Here is a 22530-nt window from a genome sequence, read left to right on the forward strand (position 1 = left end):
GGCTGAGAAATTCTGCAACTTTTTCTTGCAGGAGGTACAATATCATCTTTTGTTTTTTTGACTGCATAATTCTATGGAGAAATCGAGTTACAGAAAAAATACATATAAAATATAGCTATACACAATTAAACTAACTCTGCAGCTGAAATCTTTAACATCACATACCTTAGAAATTTCAAGTTCCTTTTGTTTTTTATCTTTCGTTCGTTTTAATTTATTGACGTTGGTAAACAACTGATAACATTTTCTGTGATAAGACAGAGGCGGAAATTCCTTGTTTTCTAGTTTCTTTTCTGTACTCTTGGGAAATGCATCGAAAGAAGTTTAGGCAATTGCACACTCTACGCTATTTAATTTAATCCATTTTTTCCTAAATTCTATAATTCTACGCAATCCTGCACTACTACAACGTACGAGGGTTTCGTTTACTACACAATCCGAATGAATAAAACAAAAGCTTTCGTTTTCCATTTCTATTTCGCGCTCATTCAAGTTTGTTTACTTTGTAAATCGCGTGGTCAGCATTTTTTTCAAAATGATATTTTAGCAACTGAAAATCGCAGTGGGCATAATAGATTTTCGGTCATTCCGTATTGTAGCAGGTGGTTCTTAGATCAAAACAAACTGGTAAATAGGGCGGAGAAAGACGTGGCAGATCGTCGAAAAAACTTGTCATTATAATTGTATTTTTTGAAAAACTGCGGGTTTACAGAGTTGGTAACATCATTTTTTCTCATATAGAACATTGTTTCTATGAACTTTTGGAAGGAAATATCGGTCACCAAATTTGGACAACGAAACTGAACGATATTGTTGCATAGTCCACGACCTAGTAGGAAACTTTTCTGCCATTTTTAGGTATATTAAGATGTCCAATATGATATTTAGGATGATTTTAGATGTTGTTTTTGTCCTCATTGCTCATAAACGTTTCACCTGCCATTAGCTCGACTTTCGTTAAAGTTACTTAAGTCAAAAATCAATAGCTCGTTTTGTATTGGGTATAAATATACGGGTATTTTCAATCATGTGATCAATTTTTAATCACATAGTTGACTTGAATTCGCAACTTATTTTTTTATATTTCAGATAAAAACAAAAGAGTAAGTAAAAACCAATATCAGACGAAAATAAACAATGTTTATGCGAGATTGCGACCGGCTCATTTGCATAAACACATCAGAATTATTGTGATCTTATGCACAATTGTTTTGTGTAAAATACATGCATGAGAGTCTCAAGAGTTCTACGAAACACAACATGAGTTACAACATCAAGTTGCAAGAAATCAGCTTATGTATATTTCACAACGGAAAAAAACATGCGAAAAATTATGATGTCAGCAATTATTTTGACCAAGATAGAAAAATAAGGGAAAGGTCGCTTGTTTGAGGATCTTCAAATAAGTCCTTAAAATAAACTGAGTAAAAGTGAGAGAATGTGACTGTAACTATGCAGATAAAATTTATCTTTGATCGTTAAAACTCAATACAAGAACATTTTCCCACCCACAGCAATACATAATATACACAGTTTGGAGTCAAGTCATTAAGCCTTTTTACTCCAACAATTTTCCCACTTCCTTTGCCTTCATAAAACTTTTCGTAATGTAATTTTCATACTTTAATAGTTAAAAAATAATAGTAAAAGAAAAAACAAGAAGCCGTTCGGCATTTAAACTGGAAGATATCGGCTTTTTTTCTAAAAGAAAATGAAACATTTTTAAAATGCAAAGAGAAACGGGTTTTAAGCTAAGGGGACACGAGGACAGGCTAATGCAACGCATGCTATGCAACATTGCTCCATTGCACGCGCATGACAAAAATTGCTCGTGTCCTATATCTACTTTTTACTGCATCAATGGAGCAAAAAAACGTTGCATGAAGCACAAATTTTGCTAAACAGCTTCGGGGACAAAATAGATCTGAATCTATTTTGTGCCTGTGCTCCAAGGACAAAATTTGATGAATATTTTATTGCACAGCAAATGTTGCATCATCAACATGTCCCGGGACAAAATTGTTGTTGCGGCACATTTTTGCCTCGAGTCCCCATATTATGCAACAAATATTTTGCAAAACCACTTAAAGCATAGTGTAATTGATCAATGAAAATGCAAAAAAACTGTTAACATTGCTTGTCTTTTAAAATTTTACGTAGTATTACGACCTTTAAAAAGTCGTAGTCACACCTTAACAATAATAACCTTTCAAAAAGTGCGTTAACAGTCGCCAGATGAAAGTACCAATCGCCAGAAAGTAGCCATAAAATGCATTGAGTCGCAAAGGGTTGATAAAGTGCGGAGTTTGGTGAGGAACGCCGGTCATTACATTACTGGAATATCTCCCAGTAAAGTTGTTTTCGTTAATAGAAAATTTTCCTACGTGCGCCTTTTGATGTTTTATATGACGTCATTCACTAACGGGACTAACTAACCTTCTCTAATCATTGTTAAGATAGCTGTGAACGAGAATTCATTCGCAAAAAATTTTTCAAAAAAGGTACCGTAGTGAGATTCGAACCCATTTGAACGCATTCCATTTTTTTTACGAAAAGAATCGTAATATGCTAAAATCTTAATGCTAAATTCTTAATAAATAATTAAACAGATTGAATAATATTGTATTCAAAATGAGATCCTTCTTTGCAGTGCTATTTTATCTCAATCCTCATACACGTGCCAAGAAGGAAATAAAGTAGAATTTAATCTGTTTTTATAGGCCATAGAGTTGCAATCCAGAAAATGATCGGGTCCGGAATCCTAAAACGCATGTAACCCCGCACATCGTGTTCCTCGTTTGTTTTTCAGTCTGCTCTGCCCTGCTTCTTTTTGTCTATTATTATGCATAAAATGATTACAATAAACACAAGCTGCTTGTACCATTGAAAATTCAACTATTCTATGCTAAGGGGCAGTCAATATGGGAAATATTTCTTCGGTTAGCGGGGAAATATTTCAGCTGATATATTTTTTACTTTCTGTTCATATGACATGAGCGAGAAAACTTTTCATCGGGTGAGGAGATACCACGTGATAAGTTTCTATTGTTTATTGTGATAAGAACCTATTGATTATTTTTTAAATTATGCCGAATCGACATAAATTTATCTCGCCTACCGTGGAGACTTCTGTGCATATGGGAGAATGCATTACCCGCTTACGGAGATCTCGATCATGCTTACCCGAGATCTCGGTAGGCGGGTAAATGTTTTTCCTCATATGAACGCAAATAAATTTTGTTAGGGGTGTGTTAACAACCAAAGATCTCGACTTGATATCATGCTGAAACATTTACCCAGTTCCCGAGGAAATATTTTCCATATGAACAGCCCCTTATACATTGTTCAAATAAAATGAAATTATATAGGTAAAACTCTCATACTACGTGATTGTACAAGTGTAAAAGCTGTTGCGCATGGGTACAAAGTCATGACGCATGCATAATCTCTACAACCCCGATGTAAAGAATTACATGTAAACGCGGCGAAATTTCCTTGCATTGAAATCTAGTACCAGCCACATAAGATTCACAAAAAACGTTAGCTTTGAGTATAGAGATTTTGTGAGAATGTGGACATCTTTTGAACTGATAGAGTGGAAGCTATTGTTACCCTTTTACCATTTTAATTAAGCCATAGTTCATACACTGCCAAACATTTATTCGACTGTTCTTTACATAAATGCTATTCATCAATTTGCTGGTTGTCAATGGAAACAGAGATGATAACTTATTTCCTAATGACTCAAATCTAACGTTTGACCGCTATATATATAAATATAAAAGCATAAACAACTTATACAGTTTAATTAATACATAGCTTACATGCCTCGTCATAATTAGATTGTAAACAAATTACAACTAATTAATTACGAATGATTTTGTTGAGGCCTTCTCGACATGCGAGGCATTAGGTTGGTAAAAACACAAGCTGTTTAGGGCTGCATAGTTATTAAGGCCACAGGCGCCTTTAAAAATCACGTTTGTTAAAATATAATGCATGTCCGGCATATATTTTTGTTAATATTTTGCATTCGATATATTTCAAGTTCTAAAATTCTACAGTGTTCAAAGGTCACTGGGATTGCTTCTGAGAATTTACTTTCCTATCAGGAGCATATAAAATTGTCAGCGCAGTTGCGTAGGTCATTTGTACAAGGTAAATCAACATGGAAGAATATTTGTGTGATGAGTTCGTGAAAGCGTTAGAAACTGGATTTACAAGCGAGGTAAATTTAACTTTTATGCTAATAATGCTTTTGTGCATAAATTAATAAAAAACTAAAATAAATACATAATCAATAAAAGCAAGATATTAAGCAAAAAAAGTCCTTCTGAGACAGTTTTCAAGTCAAAGGTCTAGCAAACACAATATGCATTATTTACTGTGTTTGCCAATCGATGTTCATTGTAGTACGCCTCTGCAGAAGGAGTGGACATAACAGTTTTTGTAGATCAATAGGAAAAGCAGAGAAGAAATTGTTTAATTGTACATCTTATTTGGTCGTTTTTCCCTCATTTTTGCATGCAAGTTTATAAGCTTAAACTTGAACATATCATCTTTACGTTTCGCTGTATAACACACACCATGATTACAACATCTAAATCACTCAAGATAGTCAGTAATCTCAAATATTATTCAATTATCGTATTTTATAAAATTTAAGATGATATGATATTACATTTGTTGTTTACAAATTAGTCTAAAATGGTTAACACGTCTGCATGTTCCTAAAACTCTAAGTTTCTCTCCTTTTTTCCCACGCAGATAGACGAGCAGTCTGTGCAGTGCAGTGCAATTTTCACGGAAATTCGACCGCTAAAAAAATCTACGGAAATTGTTCCGTCGCCCTAGAAAATGCACGGGATTGGTCGTCGTACATATTTCGGTCCTCCGATTATTGCCTGCCTTAACACAATACTTAACACAAAGCATACGGGCACTAATGAAAAAAAAACGGCCACATGTGGGGAAATCCACGGGTCGCCAAACCTTATATCGCATTTTGTGTTTCCGTAACATGACGTGCTCTTATGAACAGACAAATTACGGCTATTATTAATTTAGAGAGGAATAGTTGGTAGTCCGTAGACAAATTCCCATGTTCACCCGTCCTTTTATTCCGCCAATCTAGTCTGTTCGAATTTTCGTGTATCTGTAGTACGACTATAAAATCACGTAGAGTGCTGCAGTACATGAGAATGCTTTCGTTTATTCCAGTTATGGGAATATGGAAATGGTTGTGTATTAGAAACATCGAGATAGAAAGGAATAATGAGAGAAATTACGCTTTTCTAGATAAAATACGTTTTATCCTGCCATTTGATTTTTGTTTACGTGACAAAATGAGCAATTAAATCATGCTCAAAATATGTACCTATTGTGGTTTACTAAGGTTAGGTCTAACTGCAGCGTATTTCCGAGTACCACAAGTTATACGTAACAAATTAACCTTCTCACTTGTTCGCTAAATGCCTATATATGGTTGCAGTGTTGAATGTTGATATATCATATGCAGCATACAACTAACTAGCACCCCTAAATCTGATTTAAACGATACAGACATACCACAAAACATTAGCTTGTACATAAATTTACAAGGGACAGGCCTAAGAAAGAAATTAAAGAGAGGAAAAGCTCATCCTATGAATATCGTTGAAGATGTTATAATACAAATAATTTTAGTAGATCGACTTCAGTAGTTTCGTGTACTGATTATAATGGAAAGCAGGACGGATATGAGTTGCGTCTTTTAGAAAGTCATAATCATAATTAAGTATTCAAATTATAAAGACATCATTAAAACCTTTAATTGCAGCTTTAATACGATTGGCCGGATATTTATAGCCTGCGCAAGTGATGCAATAATATTCGCATGACGTAATGATTGAGCATCTGTTTCTGAGTAGGAGTTGCGCTGACCTGAAGTTATATACCTTTACCCTTTCATCAATTTATTTTCCTGTGCTCTCTAACACCCTATTTTCTTCAGTTACCCAAAAATAAAATTACGTTTTTACTAAGGAACATAAGGCCAATTTAACAAGTTACCACTTATAATTTTTACAATCCTCGTACAGATTTATCATCAAAAACTATTATGTTGAAACTTTTCATATACTTTAGGATTATTTATTTTCTCTTAACCCTTGAAAATTATTCTGACATTTTTATGGCGGCGAATTTGATGTATCGATGATTCGTCAAATTTCTATCTCAGGATGAATGAAACAGAGGGTAAATTATTCACGAAGTAACCTATGGAACGTTAAGCATAATTTTATAAATGCTTTACTGACACGTTTACGTCATTCGCCCCGAAAATTGATGCCATCGATTGTTTTAAATTGGAAAGAAACACAGATTTTGCTTTCCTTTATACTTGCATAACGTGTGCTGGCGAGTAAAAAAATCGAAAAAATTAATTTTCCTCAGGAGAAATTGTAGGGGTACAAAATAGGGGTGAATCTGTATAGAGTTCCCAGCAAAGGCAAGATACATGCAGGCTAAACCCAAAAGTGTGTTTCTTTAAAAACACATGTATGAATTTTATTTGATTTTCATCAAGTATTCCTGGATAATAGTTTTTTTTAAAAACACATAAGAATTTTAATTTTTTGATATCGAAAACCATAGAAATATTCGAATCAATTTGGAATAAAAAAGTGCTGCTGCTTCGATGGCAGTATTGTTACGACCAAAGCCTTAAACATGTAATAACTTATTTCCATATCCATTTCTCTTCCGTAAAACAAACAGCTGAATTGAATATACTAACATGAAAACAAAGTTAGTTTAAATACAATTAAAAATTTCCACGAAAAGATGCACATATAACTTGTTTAACTTCATTTTTTTAAAATTATCTCGTCAGGTGGACTAATTTTGAACGCTTGGTAAAAGGAATAGAACATAACATTTATTTGATACCCATTCGACTTAAAGTTGCCTCTTTATGTTCTTTGCTCTACCAGCATTAGCTACTACCTAGCTAGCTAGTTAAAGCTTTAACCAGTGTTTTTGACATTATATACTTTTTCGTTGATTTTGGATGTCTTTATTTTTAAAACGCATCTGTAAATAATATTATGACTGGCTACCTTGAGCATCTTGGTATTAGGCTGAAAAGTGGTCTTCATCATGTTATATATATTTAACAAAATGTCGAAAGAATCCCTTTTTATGTCAAACAGAAGATGCCAGCTTATTCTCGAATTGATTGAACACTTCTGCTATCCCGCTTTCGTAAATTAGTCTCGAATCTTTTCTCTTTCATTTTTGAAGTCCATGCTAATGCAGTAGGATCTGTTGAGGTCTTCATTGATAACCTTTTGAGGACCAATGTGATAGTAATTTGTTTACTTTCCAATGTACAGATGTGACGATCTTGTTGTGAACGCTTGTTAACGTAGTATCTAGGAATTTTGGTAAATTTTGTTCAACTGTAAACTTTATGCCAGAATAGCAGTTCGTGAGAATTATGAGAAGGTGATCATGTTGATCAGTTCGTCTCCGAGTAATCTTATCGTCCACAAGACATTTGTAAAATCCCTTTTTATTATGACAAGATCAATTATCCCAGATAAAAGCATGCTCACTCATAACTACTCTGGAATCTTGTTTTTTATAAAATTCATGACCTGTAAGAAAGTCTAGCTACATCCAAATGTTTCTTAAAATTTCAAAAAACAGTCTTTGTAAAGCTAGCTATATAACATTATTCCTATAAAAATTTCTAGGTTAATTTGTGTCCCACGGCGAGTGTTATGTGGGTACTAGCTGTAATTTATTTGTCCCTAAAATCAAATTCAAAAAACTTATACAAAATAAATGTATTACAACGTGCTCTTGGACAAATCTGATGGAATTGTCATGAAATAATTCTTGCATTAAATATAATTTAGGCATTCTAAGTGAGGGCGATTTTTTTTAAAAAAAAAATTATATATTTTAAATAATAATACCAGGAATTTATTTTGGAAAAAGGATTCCTTTAAAAGCCAAGAGAAATATAGATAAATAGAACAGTCATGATTTGTTTAAAGCAACGTGTTGTTAGGCTGGGCGACACACATTATTACATTCCTGACCATGATATATTTTTATAACTCGATCCGGATTTACCATAGTATCTAAACCTGTCGCTAATATAGATAAACTGTACCTGGCCTTAGGACTTAGATTTCACAAGATATATTATGCCTTCGAAAAAATTTCTCCAGCTAAGAAACTTTTCAATATAGATGGCCTTGCGACTAATGCAACTACTAAATATTTATACAGCTCGACGTAAGTGTCTGTCTGTCTGTCTGTTTGTCTGTCTGTCTGTCTGTCTGTCTGTCTGTCTGTCTGTCTGTCTGTCTGTCTGTCTGTCTGTCTGTCTGTCTGTCTGTCTGTCTGTCTGTCTGTCTGTCTGTCTGTCTGTCTGTCTGTCTGTCTGTCTGTCTGTCTGTCTGTCTGTCTGTCTGTCTGTCTGTCTGTCTGTCTGTCTGTCTGTCTGTCTGTCTGTCTGTCTGTCTGTCTGTCTGTCTGTCTGTCTGTCTGTCTGTCTGTCTGTCTGTCTGTCTGTCTGTCTGTCTGTCTGTCTGTCTGTCTGTCTGTCTGTCTGTCTGTCTGTCTGTCTGTCTGTCTGTCTGTCTGTCTGTCTGTCTGTCTGTCTGTCTGTCTGTCTGTCTGTCTGTCTGTCTGTCTGTCTGTCTGTCTGTCTGTCTGTCTGTCTGTCTGTCTGTCTGTCTGTCTGTCTGTCTGTCTGTCTGTCTGTCTGTCTGTCTGTCTGTCTGTCTGTCTGTCTGTCTGTCTGTCTGTCTGTCTGTCTGTCTGTCTGTCTGTCTGTCTGTCTGTCTGTCTGTCTGTCTGTCTGTCTGTCTGTCTGTCTGTCTGTCTGTCTGTCTGTCTGTCTGTCTGTCTGTCTGTCTGTCTGTCTGTCTGTCTGTCTGTCTGTCTGTCTGTCTGTCTGTCTGTCTGTCTGTCTGTCTGTCTGTCTGTCTGTCTGTCTGTCTGTCTGTCTGTCTGTCTGTCTGTCTGTCTGTCTGTCTGTCTGTCTGTCTGTCTGTCTGTCTGTCTGTCTGTCTGTCTGTCTGTCTGTCTGTCTGTCTGTCTGTCTGTCTGTCTGTCTGTCTGTCTGTCTGTCTGTCTGTCTGTCTGTCTGTCTGTCTGTCTGTCTGTCTGTCTGTCTGTCTGTCTGTCTGTCTGTCTGTCTGTCTGTCTGTCTGTCTGTCTGTCTGTCTGTCTGTCTGTCTGTCTGTCTGTCTGTCTGTCTGTCTGTCTGTCTGTCTGTCTGTCTGTCTGTCTGTCTGTCTGTCTGTCTGTCTGTCTGTCTGTCTGTCTGTCTGTCTGTCTGTCTGTCTGTCTGTCTGTCTGTCTGTCTGTCTGTCTGTCTGTCTGTCTGTCTGTCTGTCTGTCTGTCTGTCTGTCTGTCTGTCTGTCTGTCTGTAGCTTAGCTGCGCAAGTAGCGAGAAGCACGTAATGCGGTATAAAAGGGACGGGCGAGCCCGTGGATTTTCCACAGGCTAATGACTAGTTTATTAAGATTAGTGAAGCAATTGCAATGTACTTAAAACTTTAAGGCCAAATAACTTAGAAACGAGGTGGTGACGTCAGTCTTTTTTCACCGCGTGGGTAACTAGGGACTACCTGGGATTAATTTGGGTAAGTTTCCTAAACCTGGGGCCCCGAATCGGTTTCGAATGAACGGGTTGATGACGTCATCAAAAACCTTCAAGCCCTAATATCTCTGCAACTGGTTGTCAAGAGTACATGATCCTATACATTTTTTTGATCGGCGTTTGAAGATATATACGATGAAGGCAGCAGGCATACAAATTTCTAAAAATTTTTTTTTGATATTTAGCAGGTCCTTGCTGACGTCAGCAAAATTTTTTAACCCCTACATCTCCTTACGCGTTCGTCGAAAACATTTGATCATATTCATTATTTTGATCAGCGTTCCAGCCTCTAAACAATACAGGCAACGAATAAACTAAATTTCGCCAAATTAGTTTTTGTATATGCAATGCTGACTTCAGCAAAACACCTTAAACAATTTATTTTTCCGCTTGAGTGGATTCTTCCACAGGCCTTATCCACTAGTTATATTAATAATTTGAATAGAGTGAAAAATCCTTCTCTCAAAAACAAATGAGACAACGGTCAAACTCTCTCTTGAGGTTCAGATGATGTCCGCCATAAAGAGATTTTACTGTACGCAAATAATCTCATGAGATAAATTCGTGAAATCTAAGCACGAACCTTATTACACGCTTTTTCTTTTATAAGAATATGTTTTTATCAGGCTGGTATTTAAGCTTAAAAACAATAGGTCTGTTGTTTAGCAAAACAGAGAAATAAGGATTTTAGAATTTGTTTAGAATTTGTATTCTTATATAAAAAAGTGTGTATCAGGACTGCTAAACAAAGTTAAACTTAAATTATATAGAACTTCTTGCAATGGTATAAAATTCATTCTCTTGCTTAGTTAAAAAATTCTAGCGCAGTGTGCAGAAACCACTCTGGACCATTACCCAAGTCGAATTTATTCTAAAATGAGGCAACAGTTACTGGGAAAAGGTGCAATCTTGGCGGTGAAAAAAAGTATGCAAGACCCATTTGAATTTTCTTTGACAGACAATACTATCTATCTCTATTACATCAGGATTTATTAAAAACTAAAAAAAAATAAAAAAATCTAACAATTATCTATATTGATTTCCTTTTCTCGAGTAAAATATACAGTCATTTGAACAAATTAGCCTCACGGAAGAACGGAGAGTTTTTTATAAAAAGTGTTAACGAAATTTTAAGGGTTCGAGTTATCCGGTGTTCGATATACCGGGAGCTAACTGTAGTAAAAAAAACAAGAGAATTTCAAAATTGGACAAAAGTGACGAAATTTTCTCCAGGTGACGAATATTTTGTCTCACAAAGAATTGGATGTAATAATTTGGTTTCACATTTTTTGTCTTATAAGGAATAAAGTATCACGTTTCGACCTGAAGACCATAAAAATGACCTATATAACAATCCACTGACACAAATAAAAACTTCCTATTGATGGAAATTAAGCTTCGCAAAATTCTAAAAATGAGTTACTCAATTTACCAGGCAATTATAAGAATAGACATTTTCTAATCTTTGGTTTATGTATTCGACGTAAAAGAGCTTACAAAACGATACAATTCGAGAGAAAAAGAAGTCAATAAGTTCTATTTTTGCAAAATTAGGGAAATTTAATTCTCGCGAAATAACTTAACTTGCTAACCTTATCTCTCGCGTATTAACTATTATTCGACAAATTTCTAGCAAAAATTAGTTCGAAAATGGATTTCTTTAAAAGACTAACAACACTTCTGTCTGTAAATTATTTTACTGTAAAAATTAAACTCACTCTTGATTTATGCGCATATTTATTTCGTGTGCGAAAGCATCAATCGCGTCTTCTATATGCGCAATCATTGTTTCACAGCCAAGACAAACTTTCGAGAAACAGTATAAAAACAAACTTTGTCTCCTTATACTAATATTTATTTTAATTCATATAACGTAACTGACTAACGCCCTGGGCGCTTTTTGAAAAGTTCAATTATAAGAATGGGCATTTATTCAGCATAGGTTATCCAGAAGAGTGAACTGTAAACAGCATGGATGAATGAATGACAAAATTGTGTTAATTTCGCAGCTTTAGTTGTTGGGGAGGGGACGAGCGTGGAGGTGATTATTTACCCGTATCAATAGTTATATGTTTACATTGTATTCCACAAGAGAAGAGAGCTTATTCGACCCTTTGACAAATAAGCTCTCCTCACTTGTGAAAAAAAATGTAAACATACTTAGCCATTTCTGGTCATATTCAACCTTCTAAACATTCTCCTGGAGGAAAAATTTGTTTTAACTTCTGCCGTTATCTGCAAAAAACGCTTTTGTTTCTCTCTAAAAATTATTTTTTCTTACATCTCTTTTATTAAAATATAATTTTTTAATTCTTTTGGTGCCCTTTCCATTTCATAGAACAAAAAATAAATCTAAAAGGTTCAATTGGGCTGTCCCACAAGCAGGAAATAATTCTTTTCTCACTATTACTACCGCAGTGCCTGTTTCTCCGTCAGTTGGTTTGACTAGGTTGTCATGACTACATTACAGAACTGTGACGGGGGCACGGGGCAACGTTTTTAGGCCATAGCAACAAATTTAGGTTAATTTCTATCGCCTGAGAATGTAAACATGTGTCGTCATTTTGTTGCTTGCATCATTTTTTTGTTATTAAATTGATTTTATATTGTATCTTTTACTGGTAACGAAAAAGTGTTATAGCAACAAAAAAACTTTGTTACTAAAAAATTTCTTCGTGTCGCCACATTCACCAAATAATTTTAAATAAACATTTTTCAATTCAGCCAAACACAATGCAGTAATAATACCGAATTCCTTCCTTGATCGAATGTTATTTTTTGCATAAATGTGTAGCGACAACATTGAATTTGTTGTTATTGTTATGCATGTATCTATTCCGTCAACATAAATTTATTCTTTACATATGTTTTTCGCTTTTATAGTCAAATAATAACTGGATCAAGTGAAAGACATACTTTTTCTTATCATCAAACCCCATATAATAAGATGGATTAAAGAGAGCAGGTTATACTTAACGTAAAGAAAAATATTTGCAATTTCTCTAGAGTTGTAAAAAATTATGAAAATGTGGTTTTCTTAAAAACGTCAACAAGCAAATAGATTTTTTGTCTTCATCTAAGATTGTGTTCCAATAAAACAATAGGAGTATCTGCGTATCTCCATAACAATAGGAGTATCTGCGTATCTCCATAACAATAGGAGTATCTGCGTATCTCCATAACAATAGGAGTATCTACCTTACTAGTTACAGTAGTATCTACTGTTAGCTAGTAAGGTCTTTGGAATGTTAAAATTGTTTATGGAATATCTTGTGTAAAAAACGTATTTAGTTCAGGTTCAAAAAGATTTTGAACGTGAAGTAGAAAGTTTAAAAAGTCATTGTTTTATAATGAGGGTCCACCATTTCTTTTTTCTATTGTGTGACTGATGACGTCATCAAGCCTTCCTATAACCTGTCTCTACTAAGAAATTGAAAACAATTGGAAGATACAACCTTTGACCTTGACATGCATAATCATTGCATGAAAAGTGCTACAATATAATGAAATTGTCAATACTAAAAAGAAGAAGAATTTTCAGAAAGGTGGTAGAAATAACGTGTTTACTGTTGGATAGCTAATTTCAATTAGTTCAGAATGCTAACTAATGACTTCAAGAAGCCCTTCTCTAACGTAGGTACCTCTTTAAAAGTTCTTTTATAGTTTTATATGATTAAACTTTTATTGTTTTTCTTTTCTTTTACATTATTTCCAAAATTTTCAACATTAAAACTAAATTGCGCGCATAATTTTCAACCAAAATTTTCAATCAAAATTACCAACCGCGCTATCTTTTATGCATTGATCAATTCAGAGAATAACTATCTATTTTTTCTGCTGTTTTGTACATCTTCACCAAGATTTAGACAGACGTGAAAAGTCTTTGTTCAGCTTGCAGTCATTTAGGCGGTACATCAAAAAATATGAACTGTAGAAAGATGTATATTTATTGTTGTTCTTTGACTCAAGTTTTGTTTTTCTTCAAGTTAGTTTATATTTCATAAAAAAATGCGCCTTCAGGCGCCTTTTCAATTTTCCTTCTCCTTTCCCTTTTCATGTTTATTCACAAAACAGTTGTCACAACTGCATGAATGAAAGATGAAGTTCATTTTAGAAAAGATATGTTGCATTAGACAAATACATTTCTGTTATATTATCGTTATGGTAGTATTTTGGAGCATTAGTGTGCTACTAAAAGATATTTTGACAATAAATATTCACTTCAATGTGATCAAACAGTGGCAGAACATAGTTTAGTCCCCAATTTTTCTTTTTTTCTGATTCCTCACGTCATGCTCTTTCTTCACACGACTAATTTGATAGAGCATTAAGTATATACAAATAAAAGTAAAAACAAATAAACAAACAAACAAACAAAAAACAGAAAGTTATATTATATTATATTATATTATATTATATTATATTATATTATATTATATTATATTATATTATATTATATTATATTATATTATATTATATTATATTATATTATATTATATTATATTATATTATATTATATTATATTATATTATATTATATTATATTATATTATATTATATTATATTATATTATATTATATTTATTATGATGTTATTGTCTTATTTTTTATAAAATATTACAAGAAATAAGGCAGTTGTATTGAAATACAATCATTTCCACTTTTGAAAAGTGATTGACAGTCCAATATTAAAAATAAATTCTCAAGGTAAACATCACACCTTGGAAATCTACTTTCCCATTCTGACACGTCAATCTCTGTCCTTGTTGTACGTAACTAAACCATTTTTTAATATAATTAATATGGCTTCACACCAGGAAATTTTGAAAAGTAAAATAGATTAACCTTTTTGCAATGGTTTGTGTAAACTTATGTTGCTTATAATATACATAACATACATAGAGCCTTTATAAGTGAGAAATCCAAAACCAAAGCAAGTAGCACGAATTACTTGTCTGTAATCAAAAATGTCAAATGTTTGAACCATAAAAGCAAGTGTAGGCAAGGAGAGGGTCTTTTGTGGAAACGCCATCCCTTTCTTTGTTTTCTCTGCTATATTAAGTTGTGTTTGTAAATATTCCGTACAAAAGAGCTGACAATAAAAATTTATTGCTTTCCAAAAATATAATTCTTTGTTAAACACTTCGCGTGAAAACTCAAGATCGATAATATTTACCGAATCATTGATACAGTATCATATTCAATTCTGTAATGTTGGTGTTCGTAAATTCGTATCCAGACTCTCAAATGAGAAAACAGTTCAGCTGATACTTTTCATCTTAAACCACATGAAAATTACCACTTTATTTGCATTCCGTTGTAAAACTTAATCACAGATAATCAGTAAACAAATAATGAGCTTTAGAAAAGCATTCAAACGGGATTATTCAATTCGTTCTTTCTAAAATGCAATTGTATAACTTTAAGACACCTCCTCGTTGTCATGACTACGTATTATTCCTATAACTTCGGAGTAAATGCCGTTAATTTTTTTATGATCTCGTGGGTAATTGAGACACGATTTGTTGGGAAATCGAGGTGAATATTTGAATTACTTTTCTTTGGAGTCTTTTTTACGTTTACACAGAAGAAGCGATGAACTTCATCGCCCTTGAGGTCAAGGCTGGTGAACAAATGGATACACACATTACAGGCGGTTGTAACTCGGTAAGGCTATTATCTGAAAGAGAGGTCAGGAAATTTGTCTATAAACCTCTTGATGATTGAAATATTTCTGGGCGAAACATACATAAATAATATGGTCTGCTTTTCAATCTACTTTTAAAATATGAGATATAGATATAGAGCTAAGGGGATACTTTATGGTAAATTGCAGAAAAACGTCTTACCTGCTTTGTTTCTTTTAATTTCTTATTTACTTACATTTTGTTTATAGTTAATTTGTTACATTGGAATTATTCACCGTATATTCACTGTATTTATTTCTATCATTTTCGTACTTTATATTATGTGGGCAAAGCCTAACCTCTGCACATGTCTATCTACCTTGCATTGGTTTTTCTGTACCCTATTTTTGCCTTTGTAAAATGAATTTTGTTTATAAGTGTTTTTAGAATTTCTTCAAGTAGGTTTATTATTATGGACGTAGCTACATTGATATGCTAACGTAAATTTATTATAATGTGATATTAGTTTTGCTGTGGAAGATAATTGCATAGGAATCAAATGATAAGTATTTGCCTGTAGCTTTTATCCGATATCTAATATTACCATAATCAATTAGTTACTTTCTAGTCACTCGCTTAATTTAGCACATAAAATTAAGTTGTGGAAATAGTGTTGCTTGTGAAGGAGTGTATGTGTTGTCAAATACATGAGACTTTTGTGGCGCAAGTAGCGTCTCTTAGTGGGAAGAAATGAAATGAAATAAATGGAATATATAAAACTAATATATCAGGTTTTGTAGCGGAATATGGTCTTTGAAATAAGTTAGTTAGTTCTTAGGCCTATGAGTCAATTCTCTGTTAGCTGGCTGCAGAAGGCTACGCAAGAATATATAACCGTCGCTTCTTATTAGTATCTATCACCTTTTTTTGCAGGGTGTTGGCTTAAAACATGAAGTTCTTGTTCCCGAAAACAATGTTATCAACATGCCAAATAGTCTCAACATTAATCTCAACAATCATACTAACAGCCTGAACAACTTCAACAACAATAACAACAATAACAACAATAACAACAATAACAACAATAACAACAATAACAACAATAACAACAATAACAACAATAACAACAACAACAACGATAGCAGCAGCAACAACAACAGTAGCGGCAGTAGCAGTAACGAAGAATGGGTTGCAAAAACAGAAATTGATGGGGCAGATTTAAAAAACTTGCAAATTGATTGCGTTGTCTGTGGAGACAAGTCGTCGGGAAAACACTATGGGGTGTATACATGCGAAGGTAGCTAGATTTTTTCAACAGCTGAAGTTAAACAAAGGTAGCATTTTGATACGTTATGCTAGTTAAAAAATAAAAATATAAACATATTCAAATTCGTATATTCGGTTCATTCCACCTAATAAAATTGTGTGTAGTAAGTACAACAGACAAATTCACACGAACTTCAGTTGTTGTTTTACTTTCAGACAACCAACATTCTCTTTATTAGATCTTAAATAGAGATTTTTATTGTCTCATTCATTCTGTTACAATTCGTGACAGAAATTAACATTCAATTTCTCGACAGGTATGTCGCATGCGAGAATCCTTATCGTGTTTCTATAAAATAATCTTTTTTTCTCTTGGTTTTTGACAACCTATAAATAGCTCTTTTATTGTTGTAATCAAAACAAGCCAACGTACACGAGAAGATAAACAAATTGTGCACAACAACAACAACAAAACCACAACGACAACACTAAAACAAAGAACATCTAAACAAACAGGAATATTTATTTACTTTTTTCTTTCTTTTTATTTGTTTGTTTTTGTTAATTCAATCTTATGTTCTCTATGTCAACCAGTAATATTTTTTTAAATTTTTTTTTGGAAACAAATTCCAACCCAAACAAGTTAACAATTTACCCTTTTTTGTTTGTTTTGTTTATTTTTATGTTTGGAAAAAATAACTGGCACATCTCAGTGTTATATCATCATTTTTTTCGTTGAAACATAAATATATAATTCTAGTAAGATCTGTTTTAAAGAGGAAGTAATGTTTTCTAGGAACTAGTTTACTAGCTAAGTGATCAAAGTGGACGACATTGGCCGAGAGGTTAATCGCCTAAGAACGTTACTTCAGATTGTAATACTGCAAATTGTAGAGATACATAGATTTTTTTTAATAAAAACAAACAAACAAACTCCTGATTCTCGTCAAAATTAACAAAAAAACAACAATTCGAACCTACAAACAACAATTCGAACCATTTTTTTTGATGAACAAAGAAAAATGCGTATTAATTTTTTAGGTTGCAAAAGCTTTTTCAAACGAAGTGTAAGGCGAAATTTGACGTATACTTGCAGAGCTCAGAGAAATTGTCCAGTTGATCAACATCACCGAAATCAATGTCAACATTGTCGACTAAAGAAATGTTTAAAAGTTGGAATGAGAAAAGAAGGTATGTTACTTTTTGGCAAATTAAGAGAGCTAATTTTGACAGAAGAAAAACCCCTGAATTCAGAACGTCCTTTTAAACTTAATTAAAAAAATGAGATTTAATATTCTAACATTCTAACCCATTCTAATAAAAGCGTATCAAAAAGAGACATTTACTTTTTTTACATAAAGGTTTAAAAACCTTGGTACAAGTATAACAAGTATAACAGACAATTGTGTCAGTAGTTCAGGTGTCACATCTTTTAAGACACCGACTTATTTATTGTTTTATACGAGATTCAAACGGTCTCATATAGGAAATACAAATTTGTTCCTCTTTCAACTAATGACATTAATTAGTCTCATAAATCTCTTGCATCGTTGCATACGCCACTTTTTTGTGTCTGCTTGATACCTATAACTACTGCGTACGTGCTCTCTGAGTTTGCTTCTATGACCTTTGCTAATAAACGTTTTTCCTGTATGTCTTAAAATGATCTCAATTGCGTAGCTACTAACAAAGCTGAAAAACAACCATTATAGCAACAACTTGTTCCGATAAATCCGAAACGTCGTTATCGTGAACAATCAAATTAATATTTTTTTCAAAAGATATAGAAAATATCATTTTCGTGGGATTTGTGTTGTTATTTAACATTCCAAAATCGTAATCCGGAAATTCTTAATTGGCTTACTCAAGAAAGGACTACCCTTCATATCTTTCAATTTATTTCTCATGCAAGTCAACTAACTTTTTATCACGTGATGAGGTCGTGAAGTTTTTATTTTTCAAATCTATGCTTTAAAAAACTATTACGTGCTTCAGCGCCGCACTAGTTAATTCGACGAAAAAGTGGTTAATGATTAGTGTCATGTGGCAAATGCGGTAGTTATAAATTTTTAATAATAATCAAAATACAAATAATAGCTACAAAACAACACCATCTCTTAAAAAATTGTTCAAAAATTTCAATCTCTTCTTAGCGATTTTTAATTTCCAGTTTGGTAAAATAGTAAAATCAAAACTAGCTAATAAAATTAATTTAAACCGTTAAAAAATATTTGAATCCTATCTGCGAGAAGAACAGGTAGCATTCTAAAAGAGTAAAATTGGTTTGGATTATTGAAAGTTGCAAAAGATAGAATAAATATTCATTGAGAAAAAAATAAACACAAAAACCCGAAGAAAAAAAAATTTATCATTGAGCGATTTTTAAGAAGCATAAACTGCAAAGCTTTGTTAAATTTTGAGTTTCAGCCGGATATGCATGAAACACGAAAACATATTTTTAAAACTATGGCACACTATTATCTGCAAACAAAGTGTGATAATCCAATTTGGTGCAAAATACATTTTCACTTTCTTTATGTATTTGCAAATACTTATTTTTACAGCTGTACAACGAGGACGACTAGTGAATCAAAACATTGGCATGGGGCAGCTAATCGACAACGGAATGCTACCGGTTCCATCCTTTATGTCTGGTTTCGTCTCGTTGCTGCTAAGAGCAGAACCTTACCCTGTTCTTCGTCATCCATCTATGGCCGCATATGGAGGAATGGGGGTCGATAACTGCGAATTAGCTGCACGGTTATTATTTAGTGCAGTTGAATGGACAAGAAATATCCCATTTTTCCCAGATTTAGCAGTAACAGATCAAGTAGCCTTATTGAGACTAGGATGGAAAGAATTATTTATACTTAATGCAGCCCAATGCCCTATGCCAATACAAGTAGCGCATTTGCTGAATCCACAAACGAATTCAAATAATTCTCACGATCGTGTTGTATCGTTTTTGGATCATGTTCGTATACTACAAGATCAACTCGATAAACTAAAAGCCATGCACGTCGATCCAGCGGAATATGCATGTCTAAAAGCTATCGTTATTTTTACATCGGGTAAGCACTTTGTACTGCTAGTAGAATGAATGTAAAAAAGAATTTGAACTACTCATTTGTAGTACTATCTAAACAATCGCATAAACAACAGCTTGACAACTGATGTTTTTTATAAAAAGCTGATATGTTTTTTATAAATATTTCCTGTTTTACGACACATCCTATTTTTAATTTTTCATTTGGTACATCATCCAGGCACGCACATGGACTGTTTCATCTCAATATAAGTGTTTGTTTTCAACTAACTGACAAATATGATTAATGTTGAACAACCAAGCACCAATCATAAATAGAATAATTATATTTAAAAATATTTTGTGGTTCCTACAACGAAGAACGTGCTTAACCCCTTTTCCATGAAACCAATGTAATGATTTTCTGCGTAGGTTTCTCTTTACGTGCGGCAGCAAGGGTCGCCGCAAGTAATTTTCTCAATTTTCGAGAAAAGTCAAACATATAGTGCAAGTTTTGATTAATTTTCTTTCTACCATAGACGCACCTGGATTAGGAGATCCTCAGTACATTGAGACGTTACAAGAGAAGACACAATGCGCACTGGAAGATTATACCAAAACACAATATCCAAATCAGCCAAATCGTTTTGGAAAGTTACTTCTCAGGTTACCTTCCATCAGAACAATTAGCGCTTCTGTGATTGAACAATTATTTTTTGTTCGGCTGGTCGGTAAAACGCCGATCGAAACATTAATAAGAGACATGCTGGTGACAGGTACTTCGTATAACTGGCCAATCGTGTCTTATCCTCCTCGCAGTTAATAACAAATGTACTTATAAAACGCTTTTCAAATTTTTTACATAAATTAACATATTATTATGGACTGTCCATATTCGAAAAATAGTCGCAGGAAGTAAATAAATAAGTGATAAACATGTCGTAAATAATAACACGGAACATACCTGATTACTTTCTTTAAATTAAAACTCGACTCCGGTGAAACTATGCATATGAAACTTTTTAAATTCTCAAATACTTTACAGGCGTATTTTATAAATTACTCAGCCAACTATTTTCGTGGGGTTTGAATTCAAGCAGCCAATTAAGTTTACAATTTTCACGTGAATATGTAATTAACACTTAACAACGCTACTACAATTCCAATCAGGAAATTTATTCAGGAGAAGTTAAAAAAAAAGAAATATACATTAACCGAATGAAGTTTTAAAACACAAAATTTTTATCTTCCCGAACGTTTTTTTTTTAAAGTGGAAAATTTTTTTATATTATTTTTTTTTTCAGACGGAATATAAAGTTTAATTTTTATTTGTATAGAAGAAAAACTTGTTTTTAATTTATATGATTTTATATTGATTGCAGAGAAAATTATTTCTTACATTTTTAGTAAGACTATATCATGTATACATTATAAGAAATTTTATATGATGATTCTCAAATTACATTGTTCTTTGTTGTCCGGGGTTTGGTATAAAGTAAATATCACGCTTTTGACCAAAAAAAAAATGTCGTACAAAAAATTTTTTCTCCCAGAAAAATTTCATCACCTCACTTATTTACGTTATGACAATTCACTTTTTTATGTAGACCGCAAAAACATACAAGTATCAGTATTTAATACAGTTGACTCTTGACAACTCAACTACTCGAAAACTCGAACATCTCGGTTCTTAGAACAAATTTCTTTGTCGCTTGAATGAATTCCTCTAGATAACTCGAACTTTTGCTTCGCTCTTTACCTTTCTTATACAATTCAAACTTTTTGACTAAATAGTTCGACTAAATGTATAAATCAGTAATGGGATAAATTTTCGCAGGGATTTAATTTTGCGGTTGAGTTCATCCGCGAAATTTTAAAATTTCGTGGAGACTTATTTTCGCGGATGAGGGATGTTCTAATTTTTCACGGGGACTTAATTTCGCGGATGAGGTCATAATAGCAATTTTTGAAAAAGGTCAAATAAGTTGTCAAAAGGGTTCGGGGCCGAATGGCACTGTCTCATCGACCCTCGTTACACCGGTCATATCTACACCGACCGAGACAAAGTGTAATTTTGCGTTTTAGTTCAAAGTTCTCTTTCAACACAACCATAACGTGAGGTAGAATAGACACAACTATATAAAAAACGAAACGAATCTTAATCGTTAATCAAAAGCGTCAAACGCGGTACGAGAGAAGTCAACATTTCCATCTCCAGAGATCGGTTCATAGTCTGATTCTTCATCCGAATCATCCACTACTATTTCACTTCGTGGGGTGAAAGCAACTTTCAATTGTTCATCCGTAAGGCTGGGAGGAGAACTCAAATTCGGTTGACCATCTGCATTTGAAGCTGGGAGCAAAGGATCGATATCCTGGAAAGGGTCAAGTGATTCGAGACCTTCTACACCAGCTTTAAGCGCTTCAGTGATACATGCTGCTTTCCAAGCGTTTTTAATAACATTCTTGCCACTTTCATTCGTCTTGTCATTGTATAAATCCATCCTCATTGAGCGTGGATCAGCTTCAAGCGGGGAAGTTGTAATGGGACGGTGATGTCTTGCGGAGATTTAACTTCATCTTGTTGCAGACCAATCTGAGCCGTACACCAATCGTTAAATTTTCTACGTGTTTACTTCTTTGCGTAACCGTCTACGGTCAAACCCAGAGGTTGGAGTAAGTGCGTCATATTAGCAGGAACGCACACGATTTCGATATTTTCTTTCTCATACAAATCCAAGACTTCTTCGTCATTTGTCCAATAAAGACATCCATATTTACTTGGGCTTCAAATGGTAAATTTAATAATTTTTCTTGTTCCTTAATAACTTTTTCTTTGTACGGCTTGAGAACTTCTTTGATCATTTTACAAGCTTTATCTGCGTTGTTGTGGTGATATTTGTTGAAACTTAAAGATTCTTACAAATCTTGCGATGCGGACTTCCTGCC

The 22530-nt window shown here is 33.6% G+C and overlaps 1 protein-coding gene across 1 annotated transcript; it reads left to right on the forward strand.

Annotated features, from left to right (window-relative positions):
• Positions 1 to 16193: 16193 nt before the first annotated feature.
• On the forward strand, positions 16194 to 20673 carry LOC130645661 (nuclear receptor subfamily 2 group F member 1-B-like). Its single transcript, XM_057451722.1, has 4 exons — positions 16194 to 16587; positions 17598 to 17747; positions 19121 to 19627; positions 20121 to 20673. Exons 1-4 carry the CDS (start codon positions 16275 to 16277, stop codon positions 20402 to 20404), a joined length of 1254 nt encoding a protein of 417 aa, XP_057307705.1. The 5' UTR covers positions 16194 to 16274; the 3' UTR covers positions 20405 to 20673.
• The last annotated feature ends 1857 nt before the right edge of the window (positions 20674 to 22530 follow it).

This window comes from Hydractinia symbiolongicarpus, chromosome 1 (genome assembly GCF_029227915.1).
Source record: "Hydractinia symbiolongicarpus strain clone_291-10 chromosome 1, HSymV2.1, whole genome shotgun sequence".
NCBI classification, from domain to species: Eukaryota; Metazoa; Cnidaria; class Hydrozoa; order Anthoathecata; family Hydractiniidae; genus Hydractinia; species Hydractinia symbiolongicarpus.

Excerpts from the sequence above, each read along its gene's own strand:
- LOC130645661 (XM_057451722.1), top strand. The coding sequence starts at position 16,275 with ATGCCAAATAGTCTCAACATTAATCTCAACAATCATACTAACAGCCTG. Across the intron at positions 16,588-17,597 it reads TGGGGTGTATACATGCGAAG|GTTGCAAAAGCTTTTTCAAA; the intron begins GTAGCTAGATTT and ends TTAATTTTTTAG. Across the intron at positions 17,748-19,120 it reads AGTTGGAATGAGAAAAGAAG|CTGTACAACGAGGACGACTA; the intron begins GTATGTTACTTT and ends TTATTTTTACAG.